Source organism: Coregonus lavaretus (assembly GCF_964263955.1).
Source record: "Coregonus lavaretus genome assembly, contig: HAP1_SCAFFOLD_4387, whole genome shotgun sequence".
NCBI classification, from domain to species: Eukaryota; Metazoa; Chordata; class Actinopteri; order Salmoniformes; family Salmonidae; genus Coregonus; species Coregonus lavaretus.
This window is the reverse complement of record NW_028163466.1, coordinates 24,395-47,500: the sequence shown is the minus strand read 5'-3', so window position 1 is coordinate 47,500 and position 23,106 is coordinate 24,395. Positions and strand designations below refer to the sequence as shown.

Here is a 23,106-nt window from a genome sequence, read left to right as displayed (position 1 = left end):
ATACTGAGTATGTCTTGTGTTGACAGATTTCCTGGACTAGATGCTGAATGTTATAGATTGTCATATCTGTTGATAGTCATTGGCCAGCCAGTCTAACTTCCTGACAGTGTGTTGTCCTCTCTCCCTCCAGTCTCTATGGATGAGTTGGCCAGCCATTGTCTGACCTCCTGACAGTGTGTTGTCCTCTCTCCCTCCGGTCTCTATGGATGAGTTGTCCAGCCAGTCTAACCTCCTGACAGTGTGTTGTCCTCTCTCCCTCCAGTCTCTATGGATGAGTTGTCCAGGCGGTCTGACTTCCTGACAGTGTGTTGTCCTCTCTCCCTCCAGTCTCTATGGATGAGTTGGCCAGGCAGTCTGACCTCCTGACAGTGTGTTGTCCTCTCTCCCTCCAGTCTCTATGGATGAGTTGTCCAGGCGGTCTGACCTCCTGACAGTGTGTTGTCCTCTCTCCCTCCAGTCTCTATGGATGAGTTGGCCAGGCGGTCTGACTTCCTGACAGTGTGTTGTCCTCTCTCCCTCCAGTCTCTATGGATGAGTTGTCCAGCCAGTCTGATTTCCTGACAGTGTGTTGTCCTCTCTCCCTCCAGTCTCTATGGATGAGTTGGCCAGCCGGTCTGACTTCCTGACAGTGTGTTGTCCTCTCTCCCTCCAGTCTCTATGGATGAGTTGGCCAGGCGGTCTGACTTCCTGACAGTGTGTTGTCCTCTCTCCCTCCAGTCTCTATGGATGAGTTGTCCAGGCGGTCTGACTTCCTGACAGTGTGTTGTCCTCTCTCCCTCCAGTCTCTATGGATGAGTTGGCCAGCCAGTCTGACTTCCTGACAGTGTGTTGTCCTCTCTCCCTCCAGTCTCTATGGATGAGTTGTCCAGCCGGTCTGACTTCCTGACAGTGTGTTGTCCTCTCTCCCTCCAGTCTCTATGGATGAGTTGTCCAGGCGGTCTGACTTCCTGACAGTGTGTTGTCCTCTATCCCTCCAGTCTCTATGGATGAGTTGTCCAGCCAGTCTGACTTCCTGTCAGTGTGTTGTCCTCTCTCCCTCCAGTCTCTATGGATGAGTTGTCCAGGCGGTCTGATTTCCTGACAGTGTGTTGTCCTCTCTCCCTCCAGTCTCTATGGATGAGTTGGCCAGGCGGTCTGATTTCCTGTCAGTGTGTTGTCCTCTCTCCCTCCAGTCTCTATGGATGAGTTGTCCAGCCAGTCTGACTTCCTGACAGTGTGTTGTCCTATCTCCCTCCAGTCTCTATGGATGAGTTGTCCAGCCAGTCTGACTTCCTGACAGTGTGTTGTCCTCTCTCCCTCCAGTCTCTATGGATGAGTTGGCCAGGCGGTCTGACTTCCTGACAGTGTGTTGTCCTCTCTCCCTCCAGTCTCTATGGATGAGTTGTCCAGGCGGTCTGACCTCCTGACAGTGTGTTGTCCTCTCTCCCTCCAGTCTCTATGGATGAGTTGTCCAGGCGGTCTGACTTCCTGACAGTGTGTTGTCCTCTCTCCCTCCAGTCTCTATGGATGAGTTGGCCAGCCAGTCTGACTTCCTGTCAGTGTGTTGTCCTCTCTCCCTCCAGTCTCTATGGATGAGTTGGCCAGGCGGTCTGACTGCCTGACAGTGTGTTGTCCTCTCTCCCTCCAGTCTCTATGGATGAGTTGTCCAGCCAGTCTGACTTCCTGACAGTGTGTTGTCCTCTCTCCCTCCAGTCTCTATGGATGAGTTGTCCAGCCAGTCTGACTTCCTGACAGTGTGTTGTCCTCTCTCCCTCCAGTCTCTATGGATGAGTTGGCCAGGCGGTCTGACTTCCTGACAGTGTGTTGTCCTCTCTCCCTCCAGTCTCTATGGATGAGTTGTCCAGCCAGTCTGACCTCCTGACAGTGTGTTGTCCTCTCTCCCTCCAGTCTCTATGGATGAGTTGTCCAGCCAGTCTGACTTCCTGACAGTGTGTTGTCCTCTCTCCCTCCAGTCTCTATGGATGAGTTGTCCAGCCGGTCTGACTTCCTGACAGTGTGTTGTCCTCTCTCCCTCCAGTCTCTATGGATGAGTTGGCCAGGCGGTCTGACTTCCTGACAGTGTGTTGTCCTCTCTCCCTCCAGTCTCTATGGATGAGTTGGCCAGGCGGTCTGACCTCCTGACAGTGTGTTGTCCTCTCTCCCTCCAGTCTCTATGGATGAGTTGTCCAGCCAGTCTGACTTCCTGACAGTGTGTTGTCCTCTCTCCCTCCAGTCTCTATGGATGAGTTGGCCAGGCGGTCTGACTTCCTGACAGTGTGTTGTCCTCTCTCCCTCCAGTCTCTATGGATGAGTTGGCCAGGCGGTCTGACTTCCTGACAGTGTGTTGTCCTCTCTCCCTCCAGTCTCTATGGATGAGTTGTCCAGCCAGTCTGACTTCCTGACAGTGTGTTGTCCTCTCTCCCTCCAGTCTCTATGGATGAGTTGGCCAGGCGGTCTGACTTCCTGACAGTGTGTTGTCCTCTCTCCCTCCAGTCTCTATGGATGAGTTGGCCAGCCAGTCTGACTTCCTGACAGTGTGTTGTCCTCTCTCCCTCCAGTCTCTATGGATGAGTTGGCCAGCCAGTCTGATTTCCTGACAGTGTGTTGTGCTCTGACACCAGAGACTAAAGACATCTGTAACAAGGACCTGTTCTCTAAGATGAAGAATACCTCCATCTTCATCAACACCAGCAGGTGACCAAGCATACACACACACACACACACACAGACACACACACACACACACACACACAATCATACGCTCGCAGAGACTCATATGCTCATACACACAGTAACATACAATAACACACAGTAACACACAGTAACATACAGTAACACACAGTAACACACAGTAACACACAATAACACACAGTAACATACAATAACACACAGTAACATACAGTAACACACAGTAACATACAGTAACACACAGTAACACACAGTAACATACAGTAACACACAGTAACACACAGTAACACACAGTAACACACAGTAACATACAATAACACACAGTAACACACAGTAACATACAGTAACACACAGTAACACACAGTAACACACAGTAACACACAGTAACATACAATAACACACAGTAACACACAGTAACATACAGTAACACACAGTAACACACAGTAACACACAGTAACACACAGTAACATACAATAACACACAGTAACACACAGTAACACACAGTAACACACAGTAACACACAGTAACATACAGTAACACACAATAACACACAGTAACATACGGTAACATACAGTAACACACAGTAACATACAGTAACATACGGTAACACACGGTAACATACGGTAACACACGGTAACACACAGTAACACACAGTAACACACAGTAACATACAGTAACACACAGTAACACACAGTAACACACAGTAACATACAGTAACACACAGTAACACACAGTAACACACAATAACACACAGTAACATACAATAACACACAGTAGCACACAGTAACACACAGTAACACACAGTAACACACAGTAACATACAATAACACACAGTAACATACAGTAACACACAGTAGCACACAGTAACACACAGTAACACACAGTAACACACAGTAACACACAATAACACACAGTAACATACAATAACACACAGTAACACACAGTAACACACAGTAACACACAGTAACATACAGTAACACACAGTAACACACAGTAACACACAGTAACACACAGTAACATACAGTAACACACAGTAACACACAGTAACACACAGTAACACACAGTAACATACAATAACACACAGTAACATACAGTAACACACAGTAACACACAGTAACATACAGTAACATACAATAACACACAGTAACACACAGTAACACACAGTAACATACAGTAACATACAATAACACACAGTAGCATACAGTAACACACAGTAACATACAATAACACACAGTAACACACAGTAACATACAGTAACACACAGTAACACACAGTAACATACAATAACACACAGTAACACACAGTAACATACAGTAACACACAGTAACACACAGTAACACACAATAACACACAGTAACATACAGTAACATACAGTAACACACAGTAACACACAGTAACACACAGTAACATACAATAACACACAGTAACACACAGTAACATACAGTAACACACAGTAACACACAGTAACACACAGTAACATACAGTAACACACAGTAACACACAGTAACACACAGTAACACACAGTAACATACAGTAACATACAGTAACACACAGTAACACACAGTAACATACAGTAACATACAGTAACATACAGTAACACACAGTAACATACAGTAACATACAATAACACACAGTAACACACAATAACACACAGTAACATACAAGAACACACAGTAACACACAGTAACACACAATAACACACAGTAACATACAATAACACACAGTAACACACAGTAACATACAATAACACACAGTAACATACAATAACACACAGTAACATACAGTAACATACAATAACACACAGTAACATACAATAACACACAGTAACACACAGTAACATACAATAACACACAGTAACATACAATAACACACAGTAACATACAATAACACACAGTAACACACAGTAACATACAATAACACACAGTAACACACAATAACACACAGTAACATACAATAACACACAGTAACACACAGTAACATACAATAACACACAGTAACACACAATAACACACAGTAACATACAATAACACACAATAACACACAGTAACATACAATAACACACAATAACACACAGTAACACACAGTAACACACAGTAACATACAGTAACACACAGTAACACACAGTAACACACAGTAACACACAGTAACATACAGTAACACACAATAACACACAGTAACATACAGTAACACACAGTAACATACCGTAACACACAGTAACACACAGTAACACACAGTAACATACAATAACACACAGTAACATACAGTAACACACAGTAACACACAGTAACATACAGTAACACACAATAACACACAGTAACATACAGTAACACACAGTAACATACAGTAACACACAGTAACACACAGTAACACACAATAACACACAGTAACATACAGTAACACACAGTAACACACAGTAACACACAGTAACACACAATAACACACAGTAACATACAGTAACACACAGTAACATACAGTAACACACAGTAACACACAGTAACACACAGTAACACACAGTAACATACAGTAACACACAGTAACACACAGTAACACACAGTAACACACAATAACACACAGTAACATACAGTAACACACAGTAACACACAGTAACATACAGTAACACACAATAACACACAGTAGCATACAATAACACACAGTAACACACAGTAACATACAATAACACACAATAACACACAGTAACATACAATAACACACAGTAACATACAATAACACACAGTAACACACAGTAACATACAATAACACACAATAACACACAGTAACATACAATAACACACAATAACACACAGTAACATACAGTAACACACAGTAACATACCGTAACACACAGTAACACACAGTAACACACAGTAACATACAGTAACACACAGTAGCACACAGTAACACACAGTAACATACAGTAACATACAGTAACATACAATAACACACAGTAACATACAGTAACATACAGTAACACACAGTAACACACAGTAACACACAGTAACATACAGTAACATACAGTAACACACGGTAACATACAGTAACACACAGTAAAAAATACAGTAACACACAGTAACATACAATAACACACAGTAACATACCGTAACACACAGTAACACACAGTAACACACAGTAACATACAATAACACACAGTAACATACAATAACACACAATAACACACAGTAACATACAATAACACACAGTAACATACAATAACACACAGTAACACACAGTAACATACAATAACACACAATAACACACAGTAACATACAATAACACACAATAACACACAGTAACATACAGTAACACACAGTAACATACCGTAACACACAATAACACACAGTAACATACAATAACACACAATAACACACAGTAACATACAGTAACACACAGTAACATACCGTAACACACAGTAACACACAGTAACACACAGTAACATACAGTAACACACAGTAACATACAGTAACATACAGTAACATACAATAACACACAGTAACACACAGTAACACACAGTAACACACAGTAACACACAGTAACACACAGTAACATACAGTAACACACAGTAACATACCGTAACACACAGTAACACACAGTAACACACAGTAACATACAGTAACACACAGTAACATACAGTAACATACAGTAACACACAGTAACACACAGTAACACACAGTAGCACACAGTAACACACAGTAACATACAGTAACATACAGTAACATACAATAACATACAGTAACACACAGTAACACACAGTAAAAAATACAGTAACACACAGTAACATACAATAACACACAGTAACACACAGTAACACACAGCAACACACAGTAACATACAATAACACACAGTAACACACAGTAACACACAGCAACACACAGTAACATACCGTAACACACAATAACACACAGTAACATACAGTAACACACAGTAACACAGTAACACACAGTAACATACAGTAACACACAGTAACACACAGTAACAAATACAGTAACACACAGTAACACACAGTAACACACAGTAACATACAGTAACACACAGTAACAAATACAGTAACACACAGTAACACACAGTAACACACAGTAACACACTGTAACACACTGTAACACACAGCAACACACAGCAACACACAGCAACACACAGTAACATACAGCAACACACAGTAACACACAGTAACACACAGTAACACACAGCAACACACAGCAACACACAGTAACATACAGCAACACACAGTAACATACAGTAACACACAGTAACACACAGCAACACACAGCAACACACAGCAACACACAGTAACACACAATAACATACAGTAACACACAGTAACACACAGTAACACACAGTAACATACAGTAACATACAGTAACACACAGTAACACACAGTAACACACAGTAACACACAGTAACATACAGTAACACACAGTAACATACAGTAACACACAGTAACATACAGTAACACACAGTAACATACAGTAACACACAGTAACATACAATAACACACAGTAACATACAATAACACACAGTAACATACAATAACACACAGTAACATACAATAACACACAGTAACACACAGTAACATACAGTAACATAGAGTAACATACAATAACACACAGTAACATACAATAACACACAGTAACATACAATAACACACAGTAACATACAATAACACACAGTAACATACAGTAACACACAGTAACATACAGTAACACACAGTAACACACAGTAACATACAATAACACACAGTAACATACAGTAACACACAGTAACATACAATAACACACAGTAACATACAGTAACATACAGTAACATACAATAACACACAGTAACATACAATAACACACAGTAACATACAATAACACACAGTAACACACAGTAACATACAGTAACATACAATAACACACAGTAACATACAATAACACACAGTAACATACAATAACACACAGTAACATACAGTAACATACAATAACACACAGTAACACACAGTAACACACAGTAACATACAGTAACATACAGTAACACACAGTAACATACCGTAACACACAGTAACACACAGTAACACACAGTAACATACAATAACATACAATAACATACAGTAACATACAATAACACACAGTAGCATACAGTAACACACAGTAACACACAGTAACATACAGTAACACACAGTAACACACAGTAACACACAGTAACATACAGTAACACACAGTAACATACAATAACACACAGTAACACACAGTAACACACAGTAACACACAGTAACATACAGTAACACACAGTAACACACAGTAACACACAGTAACACACAGTAACATACAGTAACATACAATAACACACAGTAACACACAGTAACATACAGTAACACACATTAACACACAGTAACATACAGTAACACACAGTAACACACAGTAACATACAATAACACACAGTAACACACAGTAACATACAATAACACACAGTAACATACAATAACACACAGTAGCATACAGTAACATACAGTAACACACAGTAACATACAGTAACACACAGTAACACACAGTAACATACAGTAACACACAGTAACACACAGTAACATACAGTAACATACAGTAACACACAGTAACACACAGTAACATACAGTAACACACAGTAACACACAGTAACATACAGTAACACACAGTAACACACAGTAACATACAGTAACATACAGTAACATACAGTAACACACAGTAACATACAGTAACACACAGTAACATACAATAACACACAGTAACATACAATAACACACAGTAGCACACAGTAACACACAGTAACATACAGTAACACACAGTAACATACAGTAACACACGGTAACATACGGTAACATACAGTAACACACAGTAACATACAGTAACACACAGTAACATACAATAACACACAGTAACACACAGTAACACACAATAACACACAGTAACATACAATAACACACAGTAACATACAGTAACATACAGTAACACACAGTAACATACAATAACACACAGTAACATACAATAACACACAGTAGCACACAGTAACACACAGTAACATACGGTAACATACAGTAACACACGGTAACATACAGTAACACACGGTAACATACAGTAACATACAGTAACATACAGTAACACACGGTAACATACAGTAACACACGGTAACATACAGTAACATACAGTAACACACAGTAGCACACAGTAACATACAGTAACACACAGTAACACACAGTAACACACAATAACACACAGTAACACACAGTAACATACAATAACACACAGTAGCACACAGTAACACACAATAACACACAGTAACACACAGTAACATACAATAACACACAGTAGCACACAGTAACACACAGTAACATACAATAACACACAGTAACATACAGTAACATACAATAACACACAGTAACACACAGTAACATACAGTAACATACAATAACACACAGTAACACACAGTAACACACAGTAACACACAGTAACATACAATAACACACAGTAACATACAGTAACACACAGTAACACACAGTAACATACAGTAACATACAATAACACACAGTAACACACAGTAACACACAGTAACATACAGTAACATACAATAACACACAGTAGCATACAGTAACACACAGTAACATACAATAACACACAGTAACACACAGTAACATACAGTAACACACAGTAACACACAGTAACACACAGTAACATACAATAACACACAGTAACACACAGTAACACACAGTAACACACAGTAACACACAGTAACACACAATAACACACAGTAACATACAGTAACATACAGTAACACACAGTAACACACAGTAACACACAGTAACATACAATAACACACAGTAACATACAGTAACATACAGTAACACACAGTAACACACAGTAACACACAGTAACATACAGTAACACACAGTAACACACAGTAACACACAGTAACACACAGTAACACACAGTAACACACAGTAACACACAGTAACATACAGTAACACACAGTAACACACAGTAACATACAGTAACATACAATAACACACAGTAACATACAATAACACACAGTAACACACAGTAACACACAATAACACACAGTAACATACAATAACACACAGTAACACACAGTAACATACAATAACACACAGTAACATACAATAACACACAGTAACATACAGTAACATACAATAACACACAGTAACATACAATAACACACAGTAACACACAGTAACATACAATAACACACAGTAACATACAATAACACACAGTAACATACAATAACACACAGTAACACACAGTAACATACAATAACACACAGTAACACACAATAACACACAGTAACATACAATAACACACAGTAACACACAGTAACATACAATAACACACAATAACACACAGTAACATACAGTAACACACAGTAACACACAGTAACATACCGTAACACACAGTAACACACAGTAACACACAGTAACATACAATAACACACAGTAACATACAGTAACACACAGTAACATACAGTAACACACAGTAACACACAGTAACATACAGTAACACACAGTAACATACAGTAACATACAGTAACATACAGTAACATACAGTAACACACAGTAACACACAGTAACACACAGTAGCACACAGTAACACACAGTAACATACAGTAACATACAATAACATACAGTAACACACAGTAACACACAGTAAAAAATACAGTAACACACAGTAACATACAATAACACACAGTAACACACAGTAACATACAGTAACACACAGTAACACACAGTAACAAATACAGTAACACACAGTAACACACAGTAACACACAGTAACACACAGTAACACACTGTAACACACTGTAACACACAGCAACACACAGCAACACACAGCAACACACAGCAACACACAGTAACATACAGCAACACACAGTAACACACAGTAACACACAGTAACATACAATAACACACAGTAACACACAGTAACACACAGTAACACACAGTAACACACAGTAACACACAGTAACATACAATAACACACAGTAACATACAATAACACACAGTAACATACAATAACACACAGTAACATACAGTAACATACAGTAACATACAATAACACACAGTAACATACAATAACACACAGTAACATACAATAACACACAGTAACACACAGTAACATACAGTAACATACAATAACACACAGTAACATACAATAACACACAGTAACATACAATAACACACAGTAACATACAGTAACATACAATAACACACAGTAACACACAGTAACATACAGTAACATACAGTAACACACAGTAACATACCGTAACACACAGTAACACACAGTAACACACAGTAACATACAATAACATACAATAACATACAGTAACATACAATAACACACAGTAGCATACAGTAACATACAGTAACACACAGTAACATACAGTAACACACAGTAACACACAGTAACATACAGTAACACACAGTAACACACAGTAACACACAGTAACATACAGTAACATACAGTAACATACAGTAACATACAATAACACACAGTAACATACAATAACACACAGTAGCATACAGTAACATACAGTAACACACAGTAACATACAGTAACACACAGTAACACACAGTAACATACAGTAACACACAGTAACACACAGTAACATACAGTAACATACAGTAACATACAATAACACACAGTAACACACAGTAACATACAGTAACATACAGTAACACACAGTAACATACAGTAACACACAGTAACACACAGTAACATACAGTAACACACAGTAACACACAGTAACACACAGTAACATACAATAACATACAGTAACACACAGTAACATACAATAACACACAGTAACATACAATAACACACAGTAACATACAGTAACACACAGTAACACACAGTAACATACAGTAACATACAGTAACACACAATAACACACAGTAACACACAGTAACACACAGTAACACACAGTAACATACAATAACACACAGTAGCACACAGTAACACACAGTAACATACAGTAACACACAGTAACATACAGTAACATACAGTAACACACAGTAACATACAATAACACACAGTAACATACAATAACACACAGTAGCACACAGTAACACACAGTAACATACAGTAACACACAGTAACATACAGTAACACACGGTAACATACGGTAACATACAGTAACACACGGTAACATACAGTAACACACAGTAACATACAATAACACACAGTAACACACAGTAACACACAATAACACACAGTAGCATACAGTAACACACGGTAACATACAGTAACACACAGTAACATACAATAACACACAGTAACACACAGTAACATACAATAACACACAGTAACATACAGTAACATACAGTAACACACAGTAACATACAATAACACACAGTAACATACAATAACACACAGTAGCACACAGTAACACACAGTAACATACGGTAACATACAGTAACACACGGTAACATACAGTAACACACGGTAACATACAGTAACATACAGTAACATACAGTAACACACGGTAACATACAGTAACACACGGTAACATACAGTAACATACAGTAACACACAGTAGCACACAGTAACATACAGTAACACACAGTAACACACAGTAACACACAGTAACACACAGTAACATACAGTAACATACAATAACACACAGTAACACACAGTAACACACAGTAACATACAATAACACACAGTAGCACACAGTAACACACAATAACACACAGTAACACACAGTAACATACAATAACACACAGTAACACACAGTAACACACAGTAACATACAATAACACACAGTAACATACAGTAACACACAGTAGCACACAGTAACACACAGTAACATACAATAACACACAGTAACACACAGTAACATACAGTAACATACAATAACACACAGTAACACACAGTAACACACAGTAACACACAGTAACATACAATAACACACAGTAACACACAGTAACATACAGTAACATACAATAACACACAGTAACACACAGTAACACACAGTAACACACAGTAACACACAGTAACATACAGTAACACACAGTAACACACAGTAACACACAGTAACACACAGTAACATACAGTAACATACAGTAACACACAGTAACATACAATAACACACAGTAACACACAGTAACATACAGTAACATACAATAACACACAGTAACATACAGTAACACACAGTAACATACAATAACACACAGTAACATACAATAACACACAGTAACATACAGTAACATACAGTAACATACAATAACACACAGTAACATACAATAACACACAGTAACATACAATAACACACAGTAACATACAATAACACACAGTAACATACAGTAACACACAGTAACACACAGTAACACACAGTAACACACAGTAACATACAGTAACATACAATAACACACAGTAACACACAGTAACATACAATAACACACAGTAACATACAATAACACACAGTAACACACAGTAACACACAGTAACACACAATAACACACAGTAACATACAATAACACACAGTAACACACAGTAACATACAGTAACATACAATAACACACAGTAACACACAGTAACACACAGTAACACACAGTAACATACAATAACACACAGTAACATACAGTAACACACAGTAACACACAGTAACATACAGTAACATACAATAACACACAGTAACATACAATAACACACAGTAGCATACAGTAACACACAGTAACACACAGTAACATACAGTAACACACAGTAACACACAGTAACATACAGTAACATACAATAACACACAGTAACACACAGTAACACACAGTAACATACAGTAACAAACAGTAGCATACAGTAACACACAGTAACATACAATAACACACGGTAACATACAGTAACACACGGTAACATACGGTAACACACAGTAACATACAGTAACATACAGTAACATACAGTAACATACAATAACACACAGTAACACACAGTAACACACAGTAACATACAATAACACACAGTAACACACAGTAACACACAGTAACATACAATAACACACAGTAACATACAATAACACACAGTAACATACAATAACACACAGTAACATACAATAACACACAGTAACACACGGTAACACACAGTAACACACAGTAACATACAATAACACACGGTAACATACAGTAACACACAGTAACACACAGTAACACACAGTAACATACAGTAACACACAGTAACACACAGTAACATACAGTAACACACGGTAACATACAGTAACACACAGTAACACACAGTAACATACAATAACACACAGTAACATACAATAACACACAGTAACACACAGTAACACACAGTAACATACAGTAACACACAGTAACATACAGTAACATACAGTAACATACAGTAACATACAATAACACACAGTAACACACAGTAACACACAGTAACATACAATAACACACAGTAACACACAGTAACACACAGTAACATACAATAACACACAGTAACATACAATAACACACAGTAACATACAATAACACACAGTAACATACAATAACATACAGTAACACACGGTAACACACAGTAACACACAGTAACATACAATAACACACGGTAACATACAGTAACACACAGTAACACACAGTAACACACAGTAACACACAGTAACACACAGTAACACACAGTAACATACAGTAACACACAGTAACACACAGTAACATACAGTAACACACGGTAACATACAGTAACATACAATAACACACAGTAACACACAGTAACATACAGTAACACACAGTAACACACAGTAACACACAGTAACATACAATAACACACAATAACACACAGTAGCATACAGTAACATACAGTAACATACAGTAACACACAGTAACACACAGTAACATACAATAACACACAGTAACATACAATAACACACAGTAACATACAATAACACACAGTAACATACAATAACATACAGTAACACACGGTAACACACAGTAACACACAGTAACATACAATAACACACGGTAACATACAGTAACACACAGTAACACACAGTAACACACAGTAACACACAGTAACATACAGTAACACACAGTAACACACAGTAACATACAGTAACACACAGTAACATACAGTAACATACAATAACACACAGTAACACACAGTAACATACAGTAACACACAGTAACACACAGTAACACACAGTAACACACAGTAACATACAGTAACACACGGTAACATACAGTAACATACAATAACACACAGTAACACACAGTAACATACAGTAACACACAGTAACACACAGTAACACACAGTAACACACAGTAACATACAATAACACACAATAACACACAGTAACACACAGTAACACACAGTAACATACAGTAACACACAGTAACACACAGTAACACACAGTATAACAAAGTAACACACAGTAACATACAGTAACATACAGTAACACACAGTAACACACAGTATAACAAAGTAACACACAGTAACATACAGTAACACACAGTAACACACAGTAACACACAGTAACATACAGTAACACACAGTAACACACAGTAACACACAGTAACATACAATAACACACAATAACACACAGTAACATACAGTAACATACAGTAACACACAGTAACACACAGTAACACACAGTAACACACAGTAACACACAGTAACACACAGTAACATACAATAACACACAGTAACACACAGTAACACACAGTAACACACAGTAACACACAGTAACACACAGTAAAACACACTGTTACATGATCATGGATGTGTGTGTGTGGTAGAGGAGGGGTGGTTCACCAGGAGGATCTGTATGAAGCTCTGTCCAGTGGTCAGATAGCTGGAGCCGGGCTTGATGTCACCGTGCCTGAACCCCTGCCCACCAGCCACCCACTCTTCACCCTTAACAACTGTGGTGAGTATTAACATGGTGTGTGTGTGTGTGTGGTTTAGAGTCTGGACCAATTTGATTCTGCTATTCCCTGTTTCATTTAATTACTGTTCTCTGTCAGTCCAGTATTGACTGTTTCATTTATTACTGTTCTCTGCTGTCAGTCCAATACTCTCTCTCCAGTGATCTCTCTCTCTCCAGTGATCATCTCTCTCTCTCTCCAGAGATTATCTCTCTCTCTCTCTAGTGATCATTTCTCTTTCCAGTGATCATCTCTCGCTCTCTCCAGTGATCATCTCTCGCTCTCTCCAGTGATCATCTCTCTCTCTCCAGTGATCATCTCTCTCTCTCTCTCCAGTGATCATCTCTCGCTCTCTCCAGTGATCATCTCTCTCTCTCCAGTGATCATCTCTCTCTCTCTCCAGTGATCATCTCTCTCTCTCTCTCCAGTGATAATCTCTCTCTCTCCAGTGATAATCTCTCTCTCTCTCCAGTGATCATCTCTCTTTCTCTCCCTCCAGTGATCATCTCTCTCTCTCTCTCTCTCTCCAGTGTTCATCTCTCTCTCTCTCTCCCTCCAGTGATCATCTCTCTCTCTCTCTCTCTCTCCAGTGTTCATCTCTCTCTTTCTCTCCCTCCAGTGATCATCTCTCTCTCTCTCTCTCTCTCTCCAGTGTTCATCTCTCTCTCTCTCTCTCTCTAGTGATCATTTCTCTTTCCAGTGATCATCTCTCGCTCTCTCCAGTGATCATCTCTCGCTCTCTCCAGTGATCATCTCTCTCTCTCCAGTGATCATCTCTTTCTCTCTCCAGTGATCATCTCTCTCTCTCTCCAGTGATAATCTCTCTCTCTCCAGTGATAATCTCTCTCTCTCTCCAGTGATCATCTCTCTTTCTCTCCCTCCAGTGATCATCTCTCTCTCTCTCTCTCTCTCCAGTGTTCATCTCTCTCTCTCTCTCCCTCCAGTGATCATCTCTCTCTCTCTCTCTCTCTCCAGTGTTCATCTCTCTCTTTCTCTCCCTCCAGTGATCATCTCTCTCTCTCTCTCTCTCTCCAGTGTTCATCTCTCTCTCTCTCTCCCTCCAGTGATCATCTCTCTCTCCCTCCAGTGATCATCTCTCTCTCTCTCCAGTGATCTCTCTCTCTCTCTCTCCAGTGATCATCTCTCTCTCCAGTGATCATCTCTCTCTCTCCAGTGATAATCTCTCTCTCTCCAGTGATCATCTCTCTCTCTCTCCAGTGATCATCTCTCTTTCTCTCCCTCCAGTGATCATCTCTCTCTCTCTCTCCAGTGTTCATCTCTCTCTCTCTCTCCCTCCAGTGATCATCTCTCTCTCCCTCCAGTGATCATCTCTCTCTCTCTCTCCAGTGATCATCTCTCTCTCTCTCTCTCCCTCCAGTGATCATCTCTCTCTCTCTCTCTCTCTCCAGTGATCATCCCTCTCTCTCTCCAGTGATCATCTCTATCTCTCTCTCCAGTGATCCTCCCCCATATTGCCAGTGCGTCCTACACTAATAATAATAATAATATGCCATTTAGCAGACGCTTTTATCCAAAGCGACTTACAGTCGTGCGTGCATACATTTTTTTGTGTATGGGTGGTCCCGGGGTTCGAACCCACTACCTTGGCGTTACAAGCGCCGTGCTCTACCAGCTGAGCTACAGAGGACCACACCACGCGTAACACCATGTCTGCCCTGGCCTCTCTCTCTCTCTCTCTCTCTCTCCAGTGATCATCTCTCTCTCTCCCCAGTGATCATCCCTCTCTCTCTCCAGTGATCATCCCTCTCTCTCTCCAGTGATCATCTCTCTCTCTCTCCAGTGATCATCCCTCTCTCTCTCCAGTGATCATCCCTCTCTCTCTCCAGTGATCATCTCTCTCTCTCTCTCTCTCCAGTGATCATCTCTCTCTCTCTCTCCCCAGTGATCCTCCCCCATATTGCCAGTGCGTCCTACACCACGCGTAACACCATGTCTGCCCTGGCAGCCAACAACCTGCTACTGGGTCTGAAGGGACAGCCAATGATCAAAGAGCTCAAGCTGTAGCTGCCAATCACCTGCTTTGGAAGACCAGAGGAGAACCAATGATTGAAGAGCTCTTACCAAACTGTAAATGATATAGTTGACTCTGGTAAAAAAAAAGATGAGTAGACTATATAGAGAATAGGCTAGTGTTGTCATCAACATGTATACATACGTAGCACTCAGTATTTCCTCACTTCAGATGTTTTTATGATTTTGTTTCATAATAATGACGAAGGACAACAATAAACATGGAACTTTTCCCATCTTTTAATTCAGTCTGTAACAACAACTGGGACCATATTGTCCAGAAAGAAACAAAGAAGTTTACATTTCATTTTCTCTTTGGGGCGGCGTCTCAAACGGCACCCTATTCCCTATATAGTGCACTACTTTAGACCAGAGTGTGTCAGTGGCTTTGATCGGAAGTAGTGAACTACACAGGGAACAAAGGGCGCCATTTGAGATGCTAACCAAACATTGTTACACTATGTTAGAAGTGTAGAAAAACAACACAGAAATCCTTCACTTTTGGCATTTGGATAAAGCCCAGCTTTTTAAAGGCAGTAACTTTCTTCATCAATTATATTATTACATAAACAAATGTTTTTTTCTTCTCTTTAATCCTTTTTTTTTTTTTTTGTAGTAGTAGTATTCACACAGGGGCTGTTGTTTGTATAAATATGACCATACAGTGCACTTTCAAAGATTCACATATTTTTTAAAACTCAACTCAAAATAAAAACAACAGTTTCAGAGATGGAAGCCATTTTGGATCTGTTTAACAAGGGTCCTCATGTCCTTCAGGGGTACCTACGGATTATGCCTGACTGAAAAAGTGCTTAAGTACTAAATAATTGTTTACTTCAGTGATCAATTAAATTAGCTATAAACTCAGTATTCGTTTTTTTAATTAATTGGTTAGCAATGAAGGTGCATTTCCAGTGTGGCTATAATACTGTTGGTATTCAGCTGTTAGAAACAGTACGATAGCTACAGTGGGGGGGAAAAAAGTATTTAGTCAGCCACCAATTGTGCAAGTTCTCCCACTTAAAAAGATGAGAGAGGCCTGTAATTTTCATCATAGGTACACGTCAACTATGACAGACAAAATGTGGAAAAAAAATCCAGAAAATCACATTGTAGGATTTTTTAATGAATTTATTTGCAAATTATGGTGGAAAATAAGTATAAGGAAATCTCTTAAAGTCTTTTAGCACATACTGAGTAACAGTGTGAAGACTCCACGGCCTTAAGGTTTCCACTAGTTACCCGGCTACCCATCCACACTGAGCGACTCTCAAATGCCACCCTAGTTTCTTTCTAGTGCACTAAATAGCGAGGTTGTCCTCTGACCAGTCGGTCAGTTTAACTACAACGGTAACAACGTTACTGCACTGACACCGGTCCAACACATTGCCACGGAAACACAGAACCACACAATCCAACATTCTTATTAGCAGTCTAAGCTTTTTTTTTTTTTGGGGGGGGGGGGGGGATAGGGTAATATACAGTGGGGAGAACAAGTATTGATACACTGCCAATTTTGCAGGTTTTCCTACTTACAAAGCATGTAGAGGTCTGTAATTTTTATCATAGGTACACTTCAACTGTGAGAGACGGAATCTAAAACAAAAATCCTGAAAATCACATTGTATGATTTTTAAGTAATTCATTTGCATTTTATTGCATGACATAAGTATTTGATACATCAGAAAAGCAGAACTTAATATGTGGTACAGAAACCTTTGTTTGCAATTACAGAGATCATACGTTTCCTGTAGGTCTTGACCAGGTTTGCACACACTGCAGCAGGGATTTTGGCCCACTCCTCCATACAGACCTTCTCCAGATCCTTCAGGTTTCGGGGCTGTCACTGGGCAATACAGACTTTCAGCTCCTTCCAAAGATTTTCTATTGGGTTCAGGTCTGGAGACTGGCTAGGCCACTCCAGGACCTTGAGATGCTTCTTACGGAGCCACTCCTTAGTTGCCCTGGCTGTGTGTTTCGGGTCGTTGTCATGCTGGAAGACCCAGCCACGACCCATCTTCAATGCTCTTACTGAGGGAAGGAGGTTGTTGGCCAAGATCTCGCGATACATGGCCCCATCCATCCTCCTCTCAATACGGTGCAGTCGTCCTGTCCCCTTTGCAGAAAAGCATCCCCAAAGAATGATGTTTCCACCTCCATGCTTCACGGTTGGGATGGTGTTCTTGGGGTTGTACTCATCCTTCTTCTTCCTCCAAACACGGCGAGTGGAGTTTAGACCAAAAAGCTCTATTTTTGTCTCATCAGACCACATGACCTTCTCCCATTCCTCCTCTGGATCATCCAGATGGTCATTGGCAAACTTCAGACGAGCCTGGAGATGCGCTGGCTTGAGCAGGGGGACCTTGCGTGCGCTGCAGCCATGACGGCGTAATGTGTTACTAATGGTTTTCTTTGAGACTGTGGTCCCAGCTCTCTTCAGGTCATTGACCAGGTCCTGCCGTGTAGTTCTGGGCTGATCCCTCACCTTCCTCATGATCATTGATGCCCCACGAGGTGAGATCTTGCATGGAGCCCCAGACCGAGGGTGATTGACCGTCATCTTGAACATCTTCCATTTTCTAATAATTGCACCAACAGTTGTTGCCTTCTCACCAAGCTGCTTGCCTATTGTCCTGTAGCCCATCCCAGCCTTATGCAGGTCTACAATTTTATCCCTGATGTCCTTACACAGCTCTCTGGTCTTGGCCATTGTGGCGAGGTTGGAGTCTGTTTGATTGAGTGTGTGGACAGGTGTCTTTTATACAGGTAACGAGTTCAAACAGGTGCAGTTAATACAGGTAATGAGTGGAGAACAGGAGGGCTTCTTAAAGAAAAACTAACAGGTCTGTGAGAGCCGGAATTCTTACTGGTTGGTAGGTGATCAAAGACTTATGTCATGCAATAAAATGCAAATTAATTACTTAAAAATCATACAATGTGATTTTCTGGATTTTTGTTTTAGATTCAGTCTCTCACAGTTGAAGTGTACCTATGATAGAAATTACAGACCTCTACATGCTTTGTAAGTAGGAAAACCTGCAAAGTCGGCAGTGTATCAAATACTTGTTCTCCCCACTGTGTATATATAGTATTGTCTAAAGATTATGTTACAGTTGAAGTGTTAGATCGATGTATTAAAAATACATTTAAGAAGCACAGATACTGTACCAAACTGTTCCACGACATCTAGTAACCAACAACACTATGTTATAGTTAACTGGGGCCCGGAGTTATCCCTGATCATGTGACCTGACCAGGAGATACTCCAGGCTCTAGTTATAGACACTGGTTCTATTTGATGTCCCCTCGCAGAGGAAAGTGTTAAAGCCAATATTTAAATGTGCAATATTTACATTTCTAATGTTTTGTCCTGTGAGGAGAGGGGATAAGGGTCCCCCATGTTCCCTATGTAGTCCAATACTACCCTTTGGGTCCTGGTCAAAAGTAGTGCACTATATAGGGAATAGGGTGTTTCATTCAAAAAGGTGCACCGATGAGGCAACTCCATATTTAAAAAACATTAAACATCTGACTTTGACATGAATGTAAAGGACCAGGAGAAGAAGTGGTCCTCTCCTAGCCTGGTCCCAGATCTGTTTTTAAAGGACCTTGAGAGGAAATGTTCCCCTCATAGACTGGTCCCAGACCAGGTCCCCAAGCCAAGCTCCGGGTTTAGCGTTGCACAATTCCCCAAATTCTCAGGTTTTCCAGTAAGCAGGAAATCCTGAATCTCAACATCCAGGTTTCAGCTTCAGGACTGTTCTGAATCTCCCTAGCCAGGTTTCAGTTTCAGGACTTTTCTGAATCTCCCTATCCAGGTTTCAGCTTCAGGACTTTTCTAAATCTCCCTAGCCAGGTTTCAACTTCAGGACTTTTCTGAATCTCCCTAGCCAGGTTTCAGCTTCAGGACTTTTCTGAATCTCCCTAGCCAGGTTTCAGCTTCAGGACTGTTCTGAATCTCCCTAGCCAGGTTTCAGCTTCAGGACGGTTCTGAATCTCCCTAGCCAGGTTTCAGCTTCAGGACTGTTCTGAATCTCCCTATCCAGGTTTCAGCTTCAGTACTTTTCTGAATCTCCCTAGCCAGGTTTCAGCTTCAGGACTGTTCTGAATCTCCCTAGCCAGGTTTCAGCTTCAGGACGGTTCTGAATCTCCCTAGCCAGGTTTCAGCTTCAGGACGGTTCTGAATCTCCCTAGCCAGGTTTCAGCTTCAGGACTGTTCTGAATCTCCCTATCCAGGTTTCAGCTTCAGGACTTTTCTGAATCTCCCTAGCCAGGTTTCAGTTTCAGGACTGTTCTGAATCTCCCTATCCAGGTTTCAGCTTCAGGACTGTTCTGAATCTCCCTATCCAGGTTTCAGCTTCAGGACTGTTCTGAATCTCCCTATCCAGGTTTCAGCTTCAGGACTTTTCTGAATCTCCCTATCCAGGTTTCAGGACTTTTCTGAATCTCCCTATCCAGGTTTCAGCGTCAGGACTGTTCTGAATCTCCCTATCCAGGTTTCAGCTTCAGGACTGTTCTGAATCTCCCTAGACAGGTTTCAGCTTCAGGACTGTTCTGAATCTCCCTAGCCAGGTTTCAGCTTCAGGACGGTTCTGAATCTCCCTAGCCAGGTTTCAGCTTCAGGACTGTTCTGAATCTGAAGTCCTGTTTCAGAAAGGTTCTGAACATGGTTCCAATAGGAACAATGTGGTCCTCTGTAGCTCAGCTGGTAGAGCACGGCGCTTGTAACGCCAAGGTAGTGAGTTCGATCCCCGGGACCACCCATACACAAAAAATGTATGCACGCATGACTGTAAGTCGCTTTGGATAAAAGCGTCTGCTAAATGGCATATTATTATTATTATTATTAACACAACAGGGTTCCATCTCCTCCTCCTGAAGGGACTCCTTTTCTAAAGCGATCGCATCTGTCAACGGTCCTGTTTGGCTCGGTTGGTAGAACATGGCACTTGCAACACCAGGGTTGTGGGTTCGATTCCTGCTGGGGCCCACCCATAGACATGCACACACTACTGTAAGTCGCTTTGGATGAAAGTGTTTGTCTCTAGCTTTGAGTCTATTAACTCCTAGTGTCGATTTTTCCACAGCCCACGCAAAAAATAATTAGCATAATATAAAAATCCCCATAAAAATCTGTCAGTTTAAGTTAAGAGATATTTTTGTATTTGGATGAGTCTCAATCCACCGATGTCACACTTCCACATCTGCGGTGAAAGAGCGGTGGTTTGTCAGATGACTCCCGAAAGCGTCTTGGGGACTCGTCTGAAGTCGGTACGGCCGATCTGCCGACTTCTGTCTTGGCAGCGTTCCGAACAGTTTGGGGCCCACACACCAATATGACCCCATCTGGTTAAGAGCGTTGTGCCAGTAACCGAAAGGTCGCTGGTTCTAATCCCCGAGCCGACTAGGTGAAAAATCTGTCGATGTGCCCTTGAGCAAGGCACTTAACCCTAATTGCTCCTGTAAGTCGCTCTGGACAAGAGCGGTCTGCTAAATGACTAAAATGTAAATGATGTAAATGTAAATCTGTGGCAAGGTGAGA

General features: G+C 40.5%; 1 protein-coding gene across 1 annotated transcript in view; it reads left to right on the top strand.

Moving 5' to 3' along the window:
• Nucleotides 1-17,802, top strand: part of LOC311118112 (glyoxylate reductase/hydroxypyruvate reductase-like) — a 19,586-nt gene extending 1,784 nt beyond the window's left edge. Inside the window, exons 4-6 of the mRNA XM_084192989.1 lie at nucleotides 2,538-2,673; nucleotides 15,405-15,535; nucleotides 17,437-17,802. Of these exons, the coding sequence (XP_084049115.1) occupies nucleotides 2,543-2,673; nucleotides 15,405-15,535; nucleotides 17,437-17,558 (384 nt within the window). The 5' untranslated portion in view covers nucleotides 2,538-2,542 and the 3' untranslated portion in view covers nucleotides 17,559-17,802. The remainder of the gene's footprint in view (nucleotides 1-2,537; nucleotides 2,674-15,404; nucleotides 15,536-17,436) is intronic.
• The last annotated feature ends 5,304 nt before the right edge of the window (nucleotides 17,803-23,106 follow it).